This window comes from Colius striatus, chromosome 6, assembly GCF_028858725.1.
Source record: "Colius striatus isolate bColStr4 chromosome 6, bColStr4.1.hap1, whole genome shotgun sequence".
NCBI classification, from domain to species: domain Eukaryota; kingdom Metazoa; phylum Chordata; class Aves; order Coliiformes; family Coliidae; genus Colius; species Colius striatus.
The window spans coordinates 3,831,116-3,850,046 of NC_084764.1; the positions used below are offsets into that span (position 1 = coordinate 3,831,116).

General features: G+C 43.9%; 1 protein-coding gene across 7 annotated transcripts in view; it reads right to left on the reverse strand.

The window, feature by feature from the left end:
• SIPA1L1 (signal induced proliferation associated 1 like 1) overlaps nucleotides 1–18,931 on the reverse strand; it is a 195,462-nt gene that overhangs the window by 15,326 nt on the left and 161,205 nt on the right. For all 7 annotated transcript variants that reach the window (XM_061997556.1, XM_061997560.1, XM_061997554.1 and 4 more), the window contains 4 exons: nucleotides 15,996–16,145; nucleotides 10,885–11,009; nucleotides 8,004–8,122; nucleotides 5,150–5,589 (listed from right to left, as the gene is read on the reverse strand). In XM_061997556.1, coding sequence (XP_061853540.1) covers nucleotides 5,150–5,589; nucleotides 8,004–8,122; nucleotides 10,885–11,009; nucleotides 15,996–16,145 — 834 coding nt within the window. The remainder of the gene's footprint in view (nucleotides 1–5,149; nucleotides 5,590–8,003; nucleotides 8,123–10,884; nucleotides 11,010–15,995; nucleotides 16,146–18,931) is intronic.

Sequence of the window (18,931 nt, forward strand, 5' to 3'; positions counted from 1 at the left end):
TAATCTCTTCTTTCTTATCTTAACAGCAGATTCCTCACCAGGCTTTTTGTTTCTTAATAAGACAATGCATTTTCACATCTCTTACTGGAACAGGAAAGTCATCTCACCTACATTTAGCCTTACAGAAGCCAGTTATCTAATCTATGCCACCTGCCTGGCTCTTACTGTAGCCAACGGGAAAACATCCTTAGGAAGTGATTCTCCTCATCTTAAATCAGATGTCTCAGATACAGGGGGAGAATTAAATGCTTTGAAGTTTCTCCTCTTTCTCTGTTGACAACAGATGGGAGTCTAAAATACCACCTTCAACTATGTTTCACTTTCATATGGCTCAAGCTAAGCACCATGAGTGCCAACAGTTAAGTGCTGTGGATTTAATGAGGACTCTGAGTGGACTTCCACCTCCAGCAGCAGCAGCTGCTGCAGCCCTCGCTTCCATCCAACTGGGAAGTCCTTTGCACCAGAGGCAAGATGCATCTCCCCACAGACATGCAAATCAAATGACAAGAATACAGATTTTGTATTACACAACTATTTCTGTTTCTTCCCTCCATCTGTACCTTTGAATGGACTGTACAAAAGATGGCAGACAGAAAATACAGGAGGAGACCCCTCTGTCCCATCAAGCCCCAGATCACAAGCTTCTCATTTGTAAAAGGTAGAAGGAAACATAGCAAGAAAGCAGAGAAAAACAGCTAGAGAGAGAGGCAGTATATTTCTCTTCATCCCCTCTTCTCTCATCTTGTTCAATACTAAAAGAAAACTCCTACACATGCTGAGTAAACCAGCCCATCTGTGAGGCATCACCACCACAAAACTAAGCCACCGAGATCTGGGGAAGGTGCCCATCTTTAAAGAAAACATATGGCTATTTCTCCTCCTCCCCTCCATTTTTACCCCCTTCTAAATACACTCCAGAAGTGGAGAAGTCTTTTGCTTCAGTGTAGGAAAAGGGAAGTTCTGATCATATCTCAGAATTCTTTAATCCAGCAGGTAGCTCCTAAGGAAGTGCTAGTTGTGAGGAAATGCTACTGGGTAAAAATGCAGCAACAACTCCCAGACAGGCCACCAGACCAAGAGGGTAAAAGAAAAAAGATGTTCAGAGTGCTCTACATAAAATATACAGATAAAATGCATAAGTACATACAATCATTGTAATCTTATGGATCATACTGTGTATATATATCGTGTATTTTAGGTATTACTGCTTTAACATTTATTATAATGTGTATTATATCATAGATGCTATGAGCAGCCTTGCAAATAAGCAACAAAGTTAGCCATCAGTTTTAAATACACTTGGAAGTGCACTGTACATTTTGAGCTGTGGTTTTACAATAGGGTATATGCTGGGAGGATATTCTGCTTCAGGATCTACACACAGAGCTCTGCATATGGCTTTTCACCTTACAAGCAAACACAGGCAGGCCAACAGAATCAAGGAATCACAGAATGGCAGGGGTTGGAAGGGACCTTTACAGATCATCCAGTCCAACCTCCTGCAGAAGCAGCTCCCTCCTAGATCAGGTCACATAGGAACATGTCCAGGTAGGTTCTGAAGACCTCCAAAGGAAGGAGCCTCCACACCCTCCCTGGGCAGCCTGGGCCAGGGCTCCCTCACCTCACAGTGAAATAGTTTTTTCTTATAGGACACTGACAGGTGAAGAGACTTGTTAACCGAGAGCACACTTGGAAAGCAAAAGGCTGCAGATAGACCAGAGAAACTAAATTGGTGCTGGAGCACTGGCAGTGATGGGAAGGTATAATCCAACACCAGGAAGCATACAGAGGATTCCTCTTACTGTTACAGACACCTGCACCAGCTTGACTACATCTGGAAGAAGTTTGGTTCTCATACTTTCAGGACACAGAGTTAAACCTCTGTTAGCCCCCTCACCTCCCAGTTCAATTTAATCAAGGATTAAATTAAGGCAAGTTCAACTACTACATGACAACGTGCAAGAACTGCAGATGAGCCACTCACACAAGTATTCTGCAATCACTGAATTATATTTTAAGCATCTTAAAATTATTAGAAGCTAAGAAAATTGATTAAAAATAGCCAGGATTTTCCTTTCAGTTTTGGTAACAGGACCATAAGAAACCATCCAGTTTGGGTGGAAGTGAAAGTTAGGTTTTATTTTTGTCCTAGGGAACTCATGCCATCAGCACATATGGCTTCATTTAATGACATTCAGCTCTAATGATTCTGTATAATTACTGGCCTACATAAAGCAGTTCTCCTGGGATTGCTATGAGAAATCTGCACAATCATCAGGAAGGACTTTAGGAATGGGGATGGAGAAGAGAAAGAAAACCCAGTCAGAAGCTTTGCTGTAAAAGTTAATCACTATAATTTACATTCTGCCACCAGCTCTCAGGTACAAGCTCTTTCATGTGCCATCAAATGATCCGAACACTAATTATCGCTCCTGTCTTCTACAGACACAAACACTCTTAATTTGTGGTTATTCTCTTTTCTTTTGTCACTGAGTTCTTTTTAGGGCCAAATTCCTTTTCTTCTTGCTCAGAAACCCGAGCCTGAAGACGTTACAGACATTCTGGAATCCGCAGGCAAAGGGTGAAATAAGTGAGAAGCAACAAAGGATCGGGATTTAGAAACTGAGGGAGGAGAAACACACCAATTAAGTTGTTCATTTCTTATGAAAAGTAGCCTCTTCAGAGTCACCTTTTAGTCTCCCTCACTTCTCTGAAACAGGCAGCTGTGGTTGTTATTTGGAAGCGCCCATTTAACAAGCCACCAGCTCCAAGCTGATGTGCCTCCATGGGAAGAGCTCCGGGAGAGCTTGGAGCAAACAGCTGGACCTAAGGCTTCCTCAGGCCAGCATCTCTCTCTTCAGCGTGCAACCACCAACTGGGGATTCCATCAGAAACAAAATGAAAGCTTTTCAGCCCAGACTACATCTTTGCTTTATTGTGAGCCATTAAACACATCCTGATCTTCAAAAAATAAGAAATAATAAAGAAGGAACACAGAATGACAGAATCTCAAGGGCTGGAAGGGACCTGGAAAGCTCATCCAGTGCAATCCCCCTGCCAGAGCAGGACCACCCAGAGCAGGGCACACAGGAACTCATCCAGCTGGGATTGAATGTCTTCAGGGAAGGAGACTCCACAGCCCATCTGGGCAGCCCCTGCCAGTGCTCCAACACAATTCAATCTATTTTATTTCTCCTCCAAAACACACAAGGTGGGTGCAAGTATTGCTCAAATATCAAGCCCCATGTGTTCTACAAATCGCTCCTACTCTTCTTTGCAAAGAGATGGATTTTTCACACCTGATTTTTAAATGAAACTGGGAAAAGTCCCAAATGTTCTCTCTACCATAAAGCCTATGGAACCTTTACCTGCAAATTTCAGTAACAGATGAGAAACAACACATAAACTAATCAAGAGAAAATACCATGTTTAGGGACACAATGCTATCATAAACTAAATAATGAGGCAACATCCCAGACTGAAGCGCTCAATCAAGTTGCAAATCATATCCATGAAAGACATAAAGACGAGTGCTGCCCAGGTATGCTTGCCCTGAGAAGACATCTGTCTATTTTCAGCTTTTCTACTGAACTAACCCAGTCTGGTGTTCAGAGGAGAGGAAACCAGAACCTCAGATGTACAGAGACACCATTCCCATTAGGCACACACCTTCACAATAAAGCTTCCAACAACTGCATAGACATTTCCCAGGCTTCTTTCAGTTGCTTCTGAAAAAAAACCCTTCCAAATGCAAATACTACTGACAGTTTCACTACAATCAGCATTTTGGGGATCAAGCTCACATTTAATGCTGCTGTTCCATTCAGACAAGTACCCTGGGGCCCGTGGTAAATTCATGTAAACATGCTTGTCTCAAAAGGAAAGTATCCAACTGCAGGTAACCACCATAGAGCTTTTTAGCTTCAAGAAAGGGGCAGATGTCAACACTGCCCAAAATCTAAGTAAATCCCCTCTGCAGACTGTTTTTCTACAGACCCCTCCCTGTCCTTCACGCATGCACAGCTGCTGGAAACACCAGTCTCAAAGAGCTAGGTGAGGTTTATACTTAGTATGAGATCTAGTGCCAAAAATGGCCGAGAGAGACAGAAAACCAGAGTGGAACCAGCAGTAACAGATTACTTAATCCAAACTGCCATGACAAAAGAACACGGAGATGGTTTGCTCCGTTGCAGTCTCTATGACAACCCCCTGTTTGCAGCTACTGTATGAGTTGTTAAACTGTCTGATAAACATCTAATCCTTGCATAAATGTAGCTTTGCTCAAAACAATTAGCACAAATTGCTTCAAATTCCCAGTCTGGAGGTATTTTAGGTGCACGCTCGCAGCAGGCTCCTCGGGGCTAACAAATGATGATCACACAGCTTCCTTGCAAGAGCTGTGCTTCTCTGCTTGTTGCTAGTGTGACACAGGGTAAGTACTCTTCAAAAAGCACACGGAATACTTCTTGGGAAATGGGTTAAGAAAGTGGTCTAAAATGTTTTCTGCCTCTAGCAGCTCTGAGTAACTCGTAAAGTGGGTCTCTTCCATCTGAGGTGTTTGAGCACATTATACATGTACTTGTCACTGCCAATTTTACACAGCTGGCAAAAGTGAGGGAGAGAGGGAAGGTGACTGTGACATGTCATATGCACAAGCCTGCAGCAGGAGGAGATTAACATCTACAAGCTTGGGCTCCCAAGCAACTTGCTCTCACTATTGATCATATCAACTAGAGACCTCCAAACGTAAAAGACTCAGGGGGGGGAAAGCACAAATCTCAAATGTGTACTGCAATGACTGAAAAAGAACCCCATATGAAACTGTTCACTGATCAAATGGACTGATCCCCTCTCTGATCTGTGTATGAACTGCAACTGTTGCACGATATTCCTCAGGATGTGTGTCTGTCACGTTAATTCAGCAGCACAGAACATGCTCTCTAAGACTTTCTTCAGCGTTACAAGCAGTAGCAGACGAGAAGACTAAAGGTGTCTTAATGTTCAAGCGAGATCTTTCCAAACACTGGGTAAGTAGAAACCCCTCTCTCTCTCTCTCTCTCCAACATCCACTTCTCGCTTTTGATACGTTAGAGAGTGAGAATGGGGAAATGAGCGTGGAGGGGTCAATGTCATCAGAGGTGAAAATTACCTTGTATGTGAGACGGCATCACTGAGACTGTAAGCACTGTTCTCCCTCGTGAGGGGATTGGAGGCTGGCTGACTCTTGCTGTGAATATCCAGGCTGAGCGAAGACTCGGTCTTTCGGTCCAGGTGGCTCTCTTTTTCCAATGTCCTGTCTGCAATGGAGACCACTTCACTGGAGCTGTGCCACAGGGGTGCCACCTTCTCCTTCGTTAGCCCCGTGCGGGGAGACGTGGCTGCTCCCAGGGAGGCGGTGCTGCTGTGGCTGGGGCCGTAGGATGTGGTGTCTATGCCGCTATCGGCCGAGGTCCCTTGAAGGTAGTTGTAGCTGTTGAGCTCTGACTCGGTGCGCTCGCCGCTGTCGTACCACTTCTCATCGCTGTGTGCGCTGGAGGCGTTGCTGGAGAGCGTATTGCTGCTGGAATGGCTGGAGTAGTGGCTGTCAGACTGCACGGGAAACAAACAATCGTCACACTTGGAGGGTCAGCTTGGAATTATGGCAACAGAGAGGAGGAGGAAAGAAACAGTTACAAAAGTCACCACTGCACACTAGGAGCTCCTTTACCTTTAGGTATCAAATAGATATATTGAGACTAATGAACTCTAAAAAATGTCACCTCAAATACTGTGTCCAGTTTTAAGCCCCTCTCTACAAGGAGGACACTGAGGTGGTGGAGAGGATCCAGAGACAGGTATCAAGCTAGGCAAGGATTTGGAGCATGTCTCATGTGAGGAAGGGCTGAGGGATCTGGGGCTGCTCAGTCTGGAGGAAAGAAGGCTCAGGGGAGATCATCTCACTCTCTACAGCTACCTGAAACGAAGCTGTAGCAAGGAGGGGGTCGATCTGTTCTCCCTAGTGACAAGCAGCAGAACAAGAGGAAACAGCCTCACGTTGCACCAGGGGAGGTTCAGGCTGGATGTGAGGAGGAGTTTCTTTGCTGCCAGGGCTGTCAGGCATTGGAACAGCTGCCCAGGGAGCTGCTGGAGTCACCGTCCCTGGAGGGGTTTCAGAGCCAGGTGGGTGGATGTTGCACTGAGGGAAATGGGTTGATAGGGCTGGGACAGAGGCTGCACTCCATGAGCCCAAAGGTCTCTTCCAGCTGAAACCATTCTATGATTCTACACTGGATGTGCACTGCGGGCACTCCCAAAGCTCCCATGTGAATTTGGAAGCCACATCTTAACTGCTCAGCCCGGTACAACGGAATTGGCTGAGCTGGGTTGAAGCTGACTTGGCTCACAACTAGTATAAAAACATTCTAATTTGAAGAAGCCAGCACTTTAGAACATGAAGCATAACCCATCTACATAACCCAACTGCATGTCAAAAGGTTAGACTAAAACAACCATTGCTCTTCCTGTCTCTTTGTAGAAGGGTCTGTTTCCTCCTCCGCAGGAGTGTCCCTTGCAAACAACCACTGAAACACCACTTAACAGATTTGTAGGCAGCTCACCTACCTTTGGGGTCTTTTGTATCTCTCTCAATTCCTTATTTTTAGTTTCCATCTATAGAATTTGTCTGAGTTCTGATCATCTACATAATCAGAACTGAAGCAGTTTTTCAGTAGGCACTGGACTGGTGTAAGGCAAGAACTGACAGAAAACCAGGAGGAACAGTAAGGTGATCTGGGCTGCTAGTTCTCTCCAATTAAAGCTACTGGTCCTCATTACAAACTGCATAATTCCCCTCATTGATCTGCTCACATAATGAAGACTTACTTTAACAACTGAAGACTAAATGAGAATGCAAGCACTAGTAATTCCAGTGCTGCACTTTGCATGCAAGCTAACGAGTTCTGCATCCCATCATCACACAGCCAGACACACCTCATGGAAAACATGCCAGTCCAAGTATAAAATCTAGTTTGTGCTCCTTACAATATGAAGAGAGGTGTGTTGTGGCTGGGGGCTTTTTTAGGTGGTGGGTGATTTGGTTATCTGGGCTTTGTTTAAATAAAGATGTGTTGTTATCAATTAATAACCTAAGAGCAACATTGCCAATTGTATTGAAAGAAGAAGGCTGGTAAGCAGAAGCAAATCACAGGAACCGATGAGAGGCTTTCTCACATTTGAAGGAATGCAAATAATTCTTTCAGTATAATCCTGCAACACAAGTCCTTATTTTAGCTGCTGTACAAGTAAGTGGAAACCCAAGAGATGCAGCTTATTGGGTAATTAGAAGTTTAAAGGGTGGAGGGGGGGGATATTCTAGTGACTTAAATAATTTTGAGGACATTTTAAATTGATGAACATTACCACATAGATCTCTCTCTCCGTGTGTAATTCAGGAAGTGACAGTCTCCAGAAGGGTGAGAATATCTCACTCTGGAGACAGAAATGCAGAATTTACCCTTCAGACCTTAAACAGGAATACAACAAATAAAAGTTTGGGTTTTTTGGTTCGAGGATAAAGTCTCCTCACAGGTTATGGCAGCAATAGCTACACTAGATAAGGAAAATGGAGAAAATACAAACCCAAAAGCAACATCACTTCTCTGTTTCCAAGAAGCAGATCATTGCTACATTATAAAATACATGTGAGGCCTAGGAATAGCTCTGTAACCTCCCACAAACCCTCTACTTATCACAAGATAACAGACAAGAAGTTGCTGTTCAACTGGCAACAACACTTTATTAACTAACAAATATTCCAGCAGGCTGTGCTTCGCTTCTGTGGGATTCAGGAAACAGGAGGTCTGCTGTACTGCTTCCTCCATCTTCTAGTAGGTAACAGAGATGAAGGATTTCTTCCTTCCTTTCTTAAAATGACAGTAAATGAAACTTTGAACACCACTTTTGGCACCAAGAACTTGTATAGCAAAAGCAGAACATGAAAGAATTCCTTTCTCAGGATAACTTACATGACCCTGCTTATTTGGAGACAAGTGAACCACAGGATCCTGTCTCATCAGTCTTCCACTGGGGCTTTCTCTGAAGGATGGCAGCACCTTTGATACTGCTGGGAGATGGCACGTTGGTTCTGCAATACAGCACACAATGATGTACCCAAAAGCATATGCAGTACTACAAACCATGAGAATGGGTGACTTAGTTTGACACTGCATGTTGTACAACACTACTGTCAGGCAAACACTTCTGTTACCCAACACGAAACCCATTCCAAATAAATATACACATTGGGGCAAGACACAGGTGAGTGAGGGCTCACTCCTGCCTGGCATAAATCAGTGAGACTTCATGGAAAGCCAGCAGGCACCATCCTGCCTTTTGTTAGGACAAATGGAACCATGCCCCCAGCTGTCTGACAGCACTATACCCGAACATTTGCAGTGTACTGACATTGTAGCTCTGTGTGCACATGGCTTGTGGACAAGAGATTACAAAACCTTAAATGGTATTCTGTGCAAGGCAAGGACAATAGCAGAAGCCTACAGTGGTCACTGAAATGAGCACATTTTCTCCAGCACAGCTGCTATGTATATTTGTTGTGGAAGTTAAGGTGAGTTAAACACTGTCCAACCGAAGGGACAGCAAAAATCTGGTGAAATCACAACATTCCCTTCAATGCTGACTGTGAATGTGGAGCTGCAGAGACGTGCAAAAGGAACACTTGTTAAACTAAACCTGACAAAAGGGGCTGGAATTCAAATCACTCACTGGGGTGCCCTTTGCCAATGAAACTTATTTCTCCCCAAGAGATCACTGTGGGGGTTTCGAGGGTGTTGAGACGCAACCTGTCAGGTAGGTAACTGCCTTCTCAGAGCCCAAACTTGGTATTTCAAGAGAGTCTGTTTGAGTTCTTACATGTATCTCCTCTCCTGTGGTTATGCAACATTCTGCACTTCTAAAAATGCTACTTTTAAGTAGAGTGTGTGCTTATGAACACCGAGTACTTAACAACATCCCTGGTAATTAGCAGTACTTTCCCCAGCACTGCTGCAGTTTGTTCATCTTCTTCTACAGTATTATCAGCTCTTTAAAAAAACACATTTAAAAGGTTTTGGGTTTTTTTCATGTTAAAAAACATCCCAAGTCCCCCAAACTTGACTCCCCCTGGGAAGTGGTAGCAAGCAGTGTTGGTGCACAGAGCAAAAACAGGTCTTCTGTAGCTAAGAGCAGGCTAGGAAGGAGTGAGTGTGCAGATTCACTGCTGTGTGACCTACTCTAAGTGGTCCTGCTCTGGCAGGGGGGTTGGACTAGATGATCTTCCAGCCCTTGATATTCTAATGCCTTATTTACCTTCAGACAGATTATCCCAGGCTCCCATGTGCTCATTTGTCACAGAACCAAACTGTCACCTCCATTCAACGAGACTGGCAATAAAGCCTCCAGTCAGAGATGCAGCTTCAAACTGTGACTCTATGAACGCAGGACAACACACAGGAGATAAAGTACAGGGACTGCATGTCAGGATGCATTTCTCAGCCTTTGCCAAACGCTGGAGCCATCTCTTCTACCACACAACTTCCCCTGTTCCATTCCTTTTGCTAATAGGGGGACACCTGACAGTGCAGAACACAACTTGCTGGCAGCTCTGCACAGTGCCAGCACCAACACTCAACTGTTGGTCTGCAAAAGTAATGCCGAGCAAAAGATCAGCTATTACATGTGTTGTTCCCATCACACAGCACCAAAACATATGCAATTAAAAATTGCTCTGTCAAACTGACAACTGCAGATCAGTACAGTCACAGCTTTCCAGTGAGAAATATGGGGAGAGTTGCGAGGGAGGGACTGACAGATGGCTTCAATAACAAGGAGGTTGCGAAGGTACGTGAACAAAGTACATCTCCAGAACTTGAGGCTGGCATTTGCTTTAACCAGCTCCTGCTCATCTCACTGAACCTGTTCATGACCAGTCCATTTATAGAGAACAAAAGCTGTGATGCAGTAAAATGATGAGCTATGTGTGCAATAGAGAAAAGTATGAAACTGTTTAATCTACAGTAACAAAGTTAGAAAAACCCAATCTAGTGATCTCGGCCACGGCCATCGTGGTGGATCAATGCTGTTGGCAGACAGCGTGTTTCCACTGGTGTTAACCATCTCATGGGTGCCTACTCAAGCCAAGCCACAGATGCAGCAAAAGGTCTATGTGCAAACACTTCAAATGAAAGCTTAACAATGCAGCCTCTGGGTACCCAGCTGTTTGATACAGTTAGCATGATCCCTCAGCTGACAGATTAATTGCCAAGTGCAATGAAAAATGTATAGAGTGGTGGAAGGTGATCACCGAGCTACAGGTTCACTTCACTGTTTAAACCTTCATTGCCTTCCCCCCCCCCATTTTGTAGATGATGTTTTTATGGCTTCAATTGTATCAATTTATATTTACATAGAAAGGGAGTATCACAAGCACTTGAGACAAACTCAGCTAAAATGAAACTAAGCCAAGCCACTTGGGAGAGGAGGTGAGGTCAAAGGAGTCCTCAACAGCAAGACAAATTACCCAGTGTGTCTACCCAACCACCTCTCAATGGGCAGAGTGCTTCAGGGTAACAGTATTAAGGCTGCTTCAGGGTAACAGAATTTAGTGTCACAATCAAGTAAAAAGAACTGAAATCAGTTCTTCCTCAGGTGATCCCCACAGGTCTCAAGGAAACAGGCTGCAGAAGCTAGTACCTGCTCCAGACCTAATTATTCATCCCCACGTACGAGGTTAACTTTCAAAGACACCAAAAACATTGTGCTTAAAAGGGTTCTCTCCCTGCATGGAGAGGTACTGCCAAAGGCACCTTGTGGTTAGCATCGCTTGCTCATCATAAAGAATCCATTACCTACCCATCTGGTCAGCGATACTATCCTCGCTTCTCTGCCAGCTGGGGGTGGATTTGCCGCTCCCACCCGTGTCTGATTGCGTGTTCTGCCTGTCAATGGAAGCAGGGGATCTACGGCTAATTCCAAACCTGTTGCAACACCCCAAAAAACAAAGCAGATAATGATTTTAAACACACATGGAATCTCGTATCAGGGGAAAAAGAGCACTTTTAAGAAGCTAGTGTCAAACAACAGGGCAGACTGATGCACAGCACAACTGCTTGAGAGATTTATAATGCTCTCCCATTTAGTTTTTGTGGCAGCTCTCAGGACCCATTTAGCACCTTTATTGCATAACATTACAGCACACGTTGATTTATTGAGCATCTTTGATTGAGAACATCTAGTTACAGTGCATACAAATAAAAAACTCAACATCAAACCATCCAGAAATAAAAGGATTAGTTTTCATTTACATAGATGGCAACATGGAAAGGTGACCAGACCATGACATGGTTACAGAAAATTGACCACAGTGAGTAACACTTCAAAGCAACGCAGGGAAATGAGGCATGTTTATCAGGAAAAGACAGTAAGGACGGATCCTTTTAACCAGGAAAAGACTCCCTCAAGTCACTAGCCAAAGTGAGCATCAGGAAGTTTGTTGGGACAATCCCACCGACCTCAGGGACTGTCCTGGATTCTAAGCAAAATATTAGTAAGGTCATACCTAGGTGATGTCAACAAATATGCAGCAACATAGCTTCAATTTATGACAACATTACCCTGCCAAACATTTTAAACAAGCATTGATGAAGTTGACTCTGTTGGTTATGGATTCCCAAAACCTTGAGGGTTATGATACATTCTGTAAATTATGAAGCTATTTGATTGTAAAATAAGCTTGATTGTACACTAGTGCAAATTAAATGTAGCTGCAGGAGAGCAACAAGACACGTATTCCTAATACTGTAGAAGAAACCCCAGAGAGCAAGAGCAAAACTGTCCTGGTTTTGGCTAGGATAGAGTTAACTTTGAGGAGGAAGTAGGAAGGGGCACAGCATGGGCAGCTGACCTGGGCTGGCCAACAGGTATTCGATACCATACTGACATCATGCCCAGTACCTAGAGGCAGGGAGCTGGTCGGGGGCGGGGCTTCGGGAGCACAGGCGGGGCTGCCGGTCGGAGGGGGAGTCGCGTCGGGTCCCGAGTGGTGAGCAGCCGCGGCACGCGCCATTCCTTTTGTATATTCCCCTCGTGTACTGTTAAAACTGTTCCTTTTTCCCCCTGAACCTGTTCATTCTTATTGTTGTTCTATTAAACCGCTCTTATTTCAACCTACGCGGGTTTTTCCCCTTTTTCTCTGGTTCCCCGTCCCGCTCCACCGGGAGGGGAGGAGTGAGCGAGCACCCTCGTGGCTCTTTGTTCCCGGCTGGGCAAAACCACGACAAAAACTGATGTCAAGAATGCATCTCTGAGGTGTTTTTTTCAGTCAGACATAACCCTGAGGGATATCAAGGAGTTCCTCTAGACATTCAGAGAGTGTCCACCATGAAACAGAAAATGAAATACCCAAACTGTGCTTTCTACTCACTCTACCAGCTGCAGACTGCCCCACGTGCCCTCCAGCATAACACATCTGCACAACCGTCAGAACAAGTTCAACGTGGTTATCCCACCTGAAAGTGCTCCTGCTTGTTAATTCAAATGAGCCCACCCAAGAACCATCACAGGACTCGCAACAAGACCCCAAGCCTTAAAAGGATAAACAGCTGGAAAATGCCTGTACATTCAGCACAGCTCCATAACATCACATTGTGAAGTGTGGGACTTATTTTATCCAGACTTGGCCCTACCTCCCTTTTGTTCACTGCTCCCTGGTATAGCCAACATAAATTCATGAAGAAGTGAAGGAAACCTGGACATATCTGCCTTCTGAATACAATTTAGATCGAATTTGCATGTAGCAAGTAATGCTTTTCCCTTTCTATTCACATGGACGAGCTCAGGTTTCACTTCGCCAAACACTTAAATTAAAGATGATGAATTCAATACCAATCAACAGAGGCATAAAAACTCTACACACAACATTACAGAAGCTGACTGATTCTCTAAACGCTGATCTGAGGCAATTTTCAAACTTTTAGGACTTGTATTTTGGGAGCAGTATTTTTTCCATGACAGAAATAACTAGAAGTTTGGTATCTCAAGGAAAAAGCCAAAACCTCAAGAAACGTTGGTGCAATGACGTTGTGCTGCATCAATGTTTTCCTTTCTGTGCCTGGTCCCCTTTCCTAAACCCCATACTATGTATTAAACCAGTTTTGCACTTGGCACATTTTAGGATGTGGGACCCTTTTTTCCAAGATTAGAGATAGACAAACCCACCGTGTTTCTACATTATTTCATTAAGATCACTGCTCTACTTATTGAGCAGCAAGAAATGCCTTTAGATGCCTTTGTTACATGAAGTGGGCCATTTAAAAGCAGGACTAATAAATGCAGGTGGTGCTACATTCTATGTTGGTTAAATACACAGCCCCTTAGGGTGTGTTGGAATGAACCCCAGAAACTCAAAGGACAAGTCAATCTGGATAAAAAGAGGTATAAAATGTATCTGTAGACAATTTCAGTGCCACAAGGGAAAACTCATTCTCCTAGTACTTGATACCTTCTACCACAGTCTATTACACACACCTACCTCCAAGTAACCACAGGGTGAGTATATGAAGCACATATATACACCAAGATTAGTCTGGGTATTCTTGGAGGCAGTGAAGTTTCTGCTTGTACCCAGCTTAGAGCATGGACCAATCCTCTAGAAGAGGCAGTAGTTACAGGTTTTGTCTGTCTGACAGAGGTTGGACTCACAGCCAAGCTTTCAGTCACTTTAAGTGTCACAAACTTCCCTAATCTGTCATGTCACACAACCAGAAATAATCACAAACACTATCCATGTAGTTGACGTTTCCTGGCCCTGAGAAATCTCAGGGACTGGCACATCCAGAGCACACTGGAGCCTCACCTCAGGAACATCACCCTCAGAACACAGTGTCCCCTTGGCCCCTACTCCAAGCCCACTCTTCTCTCCACTGTTTCAGCATTTTAATGCTACAATATCTCTCCCCTATTGTAACAACATAATGGGGTTAATTGCTGACCAGCTCCATCTGGTACACTGAACATCACCACGGAGCTGCCCTGAGTCTGGTGTCTCAGACAGCTCTCAAAGAGGCACGTGGAACTGCAATGATTTTTAGTAACAAGACAGACATTACTTTGCCTATTGAGGCAAGGGAAAGGTTCCTTCATCATTTTGTTCTTCGTGCTCTCCATTTAACCTGATAGAAAATGCCTGTAAAGTCCTGACTAAATAGGAATCATGTCTCCAAGGACAGCATGGGGAGCAAAGTGCTGCTTCTACAAGAACACAACAGTCAGATAATTGGAGCTTAATATTTGTTTTTTCATCAAAAAAGCATCCAGTGAGAACCATGCAGAGTTCATCTACTCACTACTTCTTCCTTTATTCTGTTTAAACACTGCTCCCTCACACAATTAGAACTTCAAAAAGACTGTTAGCAAAGGATTCTAGGACACACATCTTTGCTCAACCTGCAAGAATGCTGTCGTGAACATGTGTGTCTAATTAACTCAAAGGATGGGAAAAGGTTGGGATGGGTGCTGGTGTGCTCTGAGGCTGATTCAAAACAAAAAGCCCAGCATGTCTGCAAGATCCCTTCCTACTCGAGCTGTTGTGCTTGTGATGGTTTAAGGACATATGGCAGCAGTATCTTTTTTTTGGTAGAGCAAATGACATAGTTGGAAAAGAGCAGACAAGATATTGGGAGCACAAGCTGGTCTTCAGACTTCAAGGCAACAGTAAGTGTTGCTGGCATGAACGTGCCAAGTGCTTCTACAGGAGACACTTCCATTCAGCCCCCCGACAGCGAAGTTTAATGGGTTTAGAGCAAATCTCCTCATGTCAGTAGGGCATAAGCACAAACTTAAATCGAGACCTGGATGGGTCTAATAGTCTCATGAATCAAAGCCTTTGTGGAGGTGTGCAGTAGAGGAGAGATGGCCTCTTCTGAAGGCCTCAAACTGAGCTGCAAGGAGGACAGGGAGGATGAATCTTCAGTGCTCTGGAGCAAGAGCAGCACTTGTTCAAACACATGCTCAGAACAACTGGACTGACACAAGGCAGTGTCCCTTCAACAGGCACCTAAACAGGCAAAAGCCAGTGCCCTGTGCTAAGCAGCTCCTGACAACAGTATTTAATCCTACTAACAATATATATTTTTTTAAAGGGAGAAAAAGATACTTCTACTTTATACAAGACTCAGTCTGGAATGAGTTTCACACAATGACCTGCACTGTGTTCAAGATGACTTCAGAGCAAAGCTTTGCAGTGTCAACTATCAGCAGTTTTGCCCCTTGATCTTCCCTACAGGAAGTAATTTGCAATGGGGTAGACACTTCTCCTACTGTCAATTATTTCTTTCCTCTCTACTTGCAGAAGCTTCATTTATTGCTCCTCTCAGTGCTCTCTGAAAATGGCACAGATTTAATTCCTTCCTCTGCAAGTTGCCCCTTACACTGCATTTGGATCACTTCAGGGAGTCTAAAGATTTCTGGAAAGCTGTGAGAGAGCAGCTTAAGACAGGATAACTGTGAGTGTGTGGAAGAGATGCTAGCTGTGGATTGCTTAGCACTTTATGCATCTGAAGTCTTAGTTGCACTCAACACTGCTTTGCTCCAACTATCAGCACAGACATCTACTACTTCTTGTAAGTTTAGAACCTAAAGCTGCCATTTGCAATATGGAATCAGTACCTTTAATCAAGATTTTAAAATAAAGGTATAGTAACTGGAGCAGTCACAGATGGGGATCAGAGAGAGAGAGGTTAGGCCACAGAGGAAAAGGTGGAAGGCAAGGGACTTTTAAAACAGACTTTTTCAAGAAGTGTGACAGTGACATTTGACAACAAACATGTTTTAATGTGCATAAACAACAGCTGGTAGGAGGCTGCACAAGCACCCCTTTAGTTCAATAGCCATTACAACAAATGGAACAGAGAACAAAAAAGTCTGCCTATAAAGAATATGGGGGAAAAAAAAGGTCTGGTGCCTACCCTTCTGGCATAGATTTCTGCCTGTACGTGCCCCCACCGGAGCCAGTCTCACTCGAGGACGACAAGTTGCTTGGAGAGTTGCGGCACTGCTGCGACCTCGCTAAGGCAATGGATGAGACGGTGACGTAGACGTCGGAACCTGGAGACAACCTGGGAGCAAAGGGAACAGTGGGATCAGCCACAGAGAGACCACTCACATCACAGCTCAGAGCACCAAGGGCATCGAGCAAACTGCCACGACCAGCAGAGGACACATCGCACAGCAAGCACTGGCAGCACGGAAACGAAGTCAGCGAAGGATCAGGAGTTTTCCCCTTATTGATTTATTTGAAACCATGGAAAAGCAGCTGTAGAAAGCTGGGGAATAAATCAAGAGAGGCAAATCCTGTCTCACGCTAGAAAAACACCTCTGAAGTCACAGAGTCTCAAGGGCTGGAAGTGACCTTGAGGGATCATCCAGTCCCACCCCCCCGCCAGAGCAGAGCCACCTGGAGTAGGTCCCACAGGTCCCGATTTGTTGTTACAGATTGCTAGTAAAGGAATAAAACACGACATTCCTCACCCAGAGAGCAAACAGAAAAAAACAAGTATTTCCAATTCTCAAAACAAACCCTTGGAATTTAAACTAGCTCTAGAGAGCTGTCTAGACCAACTCTTCCAAGAGGATCAAGCTTACCTCTATGCCACCAAACCTGTCCATGTTAAATCACAAGGACTGAGAAATGTGCCATTAATAATAAATACCCTGCAATCCTCCCTTAAAACTTAACATTCTAATATAAAACTATCTCAAGATAGCTGAACTCTGTTTGAAAATACAGACCTGAGTCATATGAAGCCTCCTCCTGCCGGAATAACCACACAGCAAATAAATGGGCCAGAATTGCAACACGTGCATCTGGGCAGAATGGCTGGAAGCTGGAGGCTTGCACTGCTCAACTCGTATATCCTGTTCTGTAGTGGAAGGCTTTCTTTACATCACCTTCTGCTTTGAGCATCTTGTTTCCCAAACCCCAATCAAATTCAGTGCTGTTAATTTTTTGTTCTACTTTGGGGTGACTGAAGCCATCTAGAACTTCTGCAGTGACTTAAGTGGAGTCTGAATGACACCAACACAAAGAACAGAACCCTATGGTGAATGCAAACCTTTACTCATTTTAACCACAAAACAGACAATCACTGACACCAGTTAAATGGCAATTTAACTTTTCACATTTAAAGAAAGTAAATTGACTTCAGTGAAACACACAGATAGTTGCCTCAGTAAACATCTTGGGTCCAGGGATTTGTAAGATGTTAGCCTAGCCACTTAATCCATACCATAAAGCAGTGGCAGACTCTAATCAGCTCTCACCACAATACTGTAAGAACTTTGAAAGCTCAAACACTCTCTTGAAAATGATAATTAATGTGTATATATCCAAATGTGTGTGGATATATCCAAAGACAATGTGTGTGTGTGTGTCAAATGTGCCTTGTCTCAGTATTTGGTAAAAAAGCAGTAAACTAACAATCTTGAAATGGACAGAACAGTACAACTGGACTAAACATCTTGATCACCTGGAATTTCATAAAGTGCATATGGCTAATAGGAACTTTTTTCCAGACAGGGAATGATCCACTATCTGACCATCACTTAAGCACCACACCAAACCCAGCAACTCCTTTCTAGCCTACCAAAGTGAACTTCACTTCTCTCTCATTTATCAATCCTGAAACGTTTGACTGCAAAGAACACCGTTCAAGAGCTGACAACTTGGAGAGCTGTGAGCCAAGCAGTTCATTTTCCCAGTGGAGCTTTCATAAAGAGGAAAACAACAACCCCAGTTCCACCAACAAAAACACGTGCTTTCAACAGCACTCACTCACCTGCGTAGTCACACGCACTAGGACTCGATTGTGCTTGCAGAGCAACACACAACTTACAAGTATGACCTTTTGTCACAATACTGAACTAGAATTCATGGCAAGGAAATCAATTACTTCTCAAGTAACTTCTGTAAAATGATTTCTTGCTGGAAAATGCTTGTATTTTCCCTTCAGATCCAGCTATGCCTTTTCTTTCCTGCCTATGCCTTCCCCAGAAGTGCCAGCGCTGCTCAGAAAGAACGTCAAGGCTGCAGAACTCTGCCATGGTGTTATAACTCATTTACAAAGACGAAAAGACCTCGAGGGCAAATGAAATTGTATTCTAAGTGTGGTCTGAACACGAGCACTGAGCGAGCAGTCAGGCAGGACGTCCTACCATTGAAAGCAGGAATACATTTGGTTGGTACAATTCACAACAGCACCGCGGACATTAGCAGAGAAAGACGGTTCATTTTATGTGAAACGTGTAAACAAGACAAAAGAACTTTGGAGTAAATTAGTTTGAATTGACTTTTTGAGCTGCTTTGAAACCTACTGATGAAAAGCACTTCCCAAGACAAAAGGAGCATTGTGTCAGCACCGTGCCCTACAGTTAAAATATCCCTTGCTTGTCTTTTACTTATAATTAGAAATCAAACTTAAACCAAGCTATTATCTATCTCAAAAGGCAGCTTTAAGAAGAAACTCCAAAATGGTTACATGCAGGAGCCCCATAATTGAACTGAAAAATAGGCCAAGCATCCATTGCATTAAACAGATGCAATTACACTGCGGTCAATTGAGCTGGGATTATACCACGCACGAGTTAGTTCTCACAGATCTAGTTCATCCTGAAAGGACTAGGTGAGTCTTGCCAAGTACGGCAAGAAATCACCTTCTGTGAAGACAGGGAGTGGGATGGGCATCCTTTACTTTGTTTAGGATGACAACACAGACATTGAAAGCATCTGTCTTGCTCTTAATTAATTTCCGTGCCATCAGCTGTAATTTTCCCCACATGAGTATGAGAAATGTCAGTCTAGCACCTTTGTGGACTAAGACGGTCTTTAGTTACATGATTGGTGCCT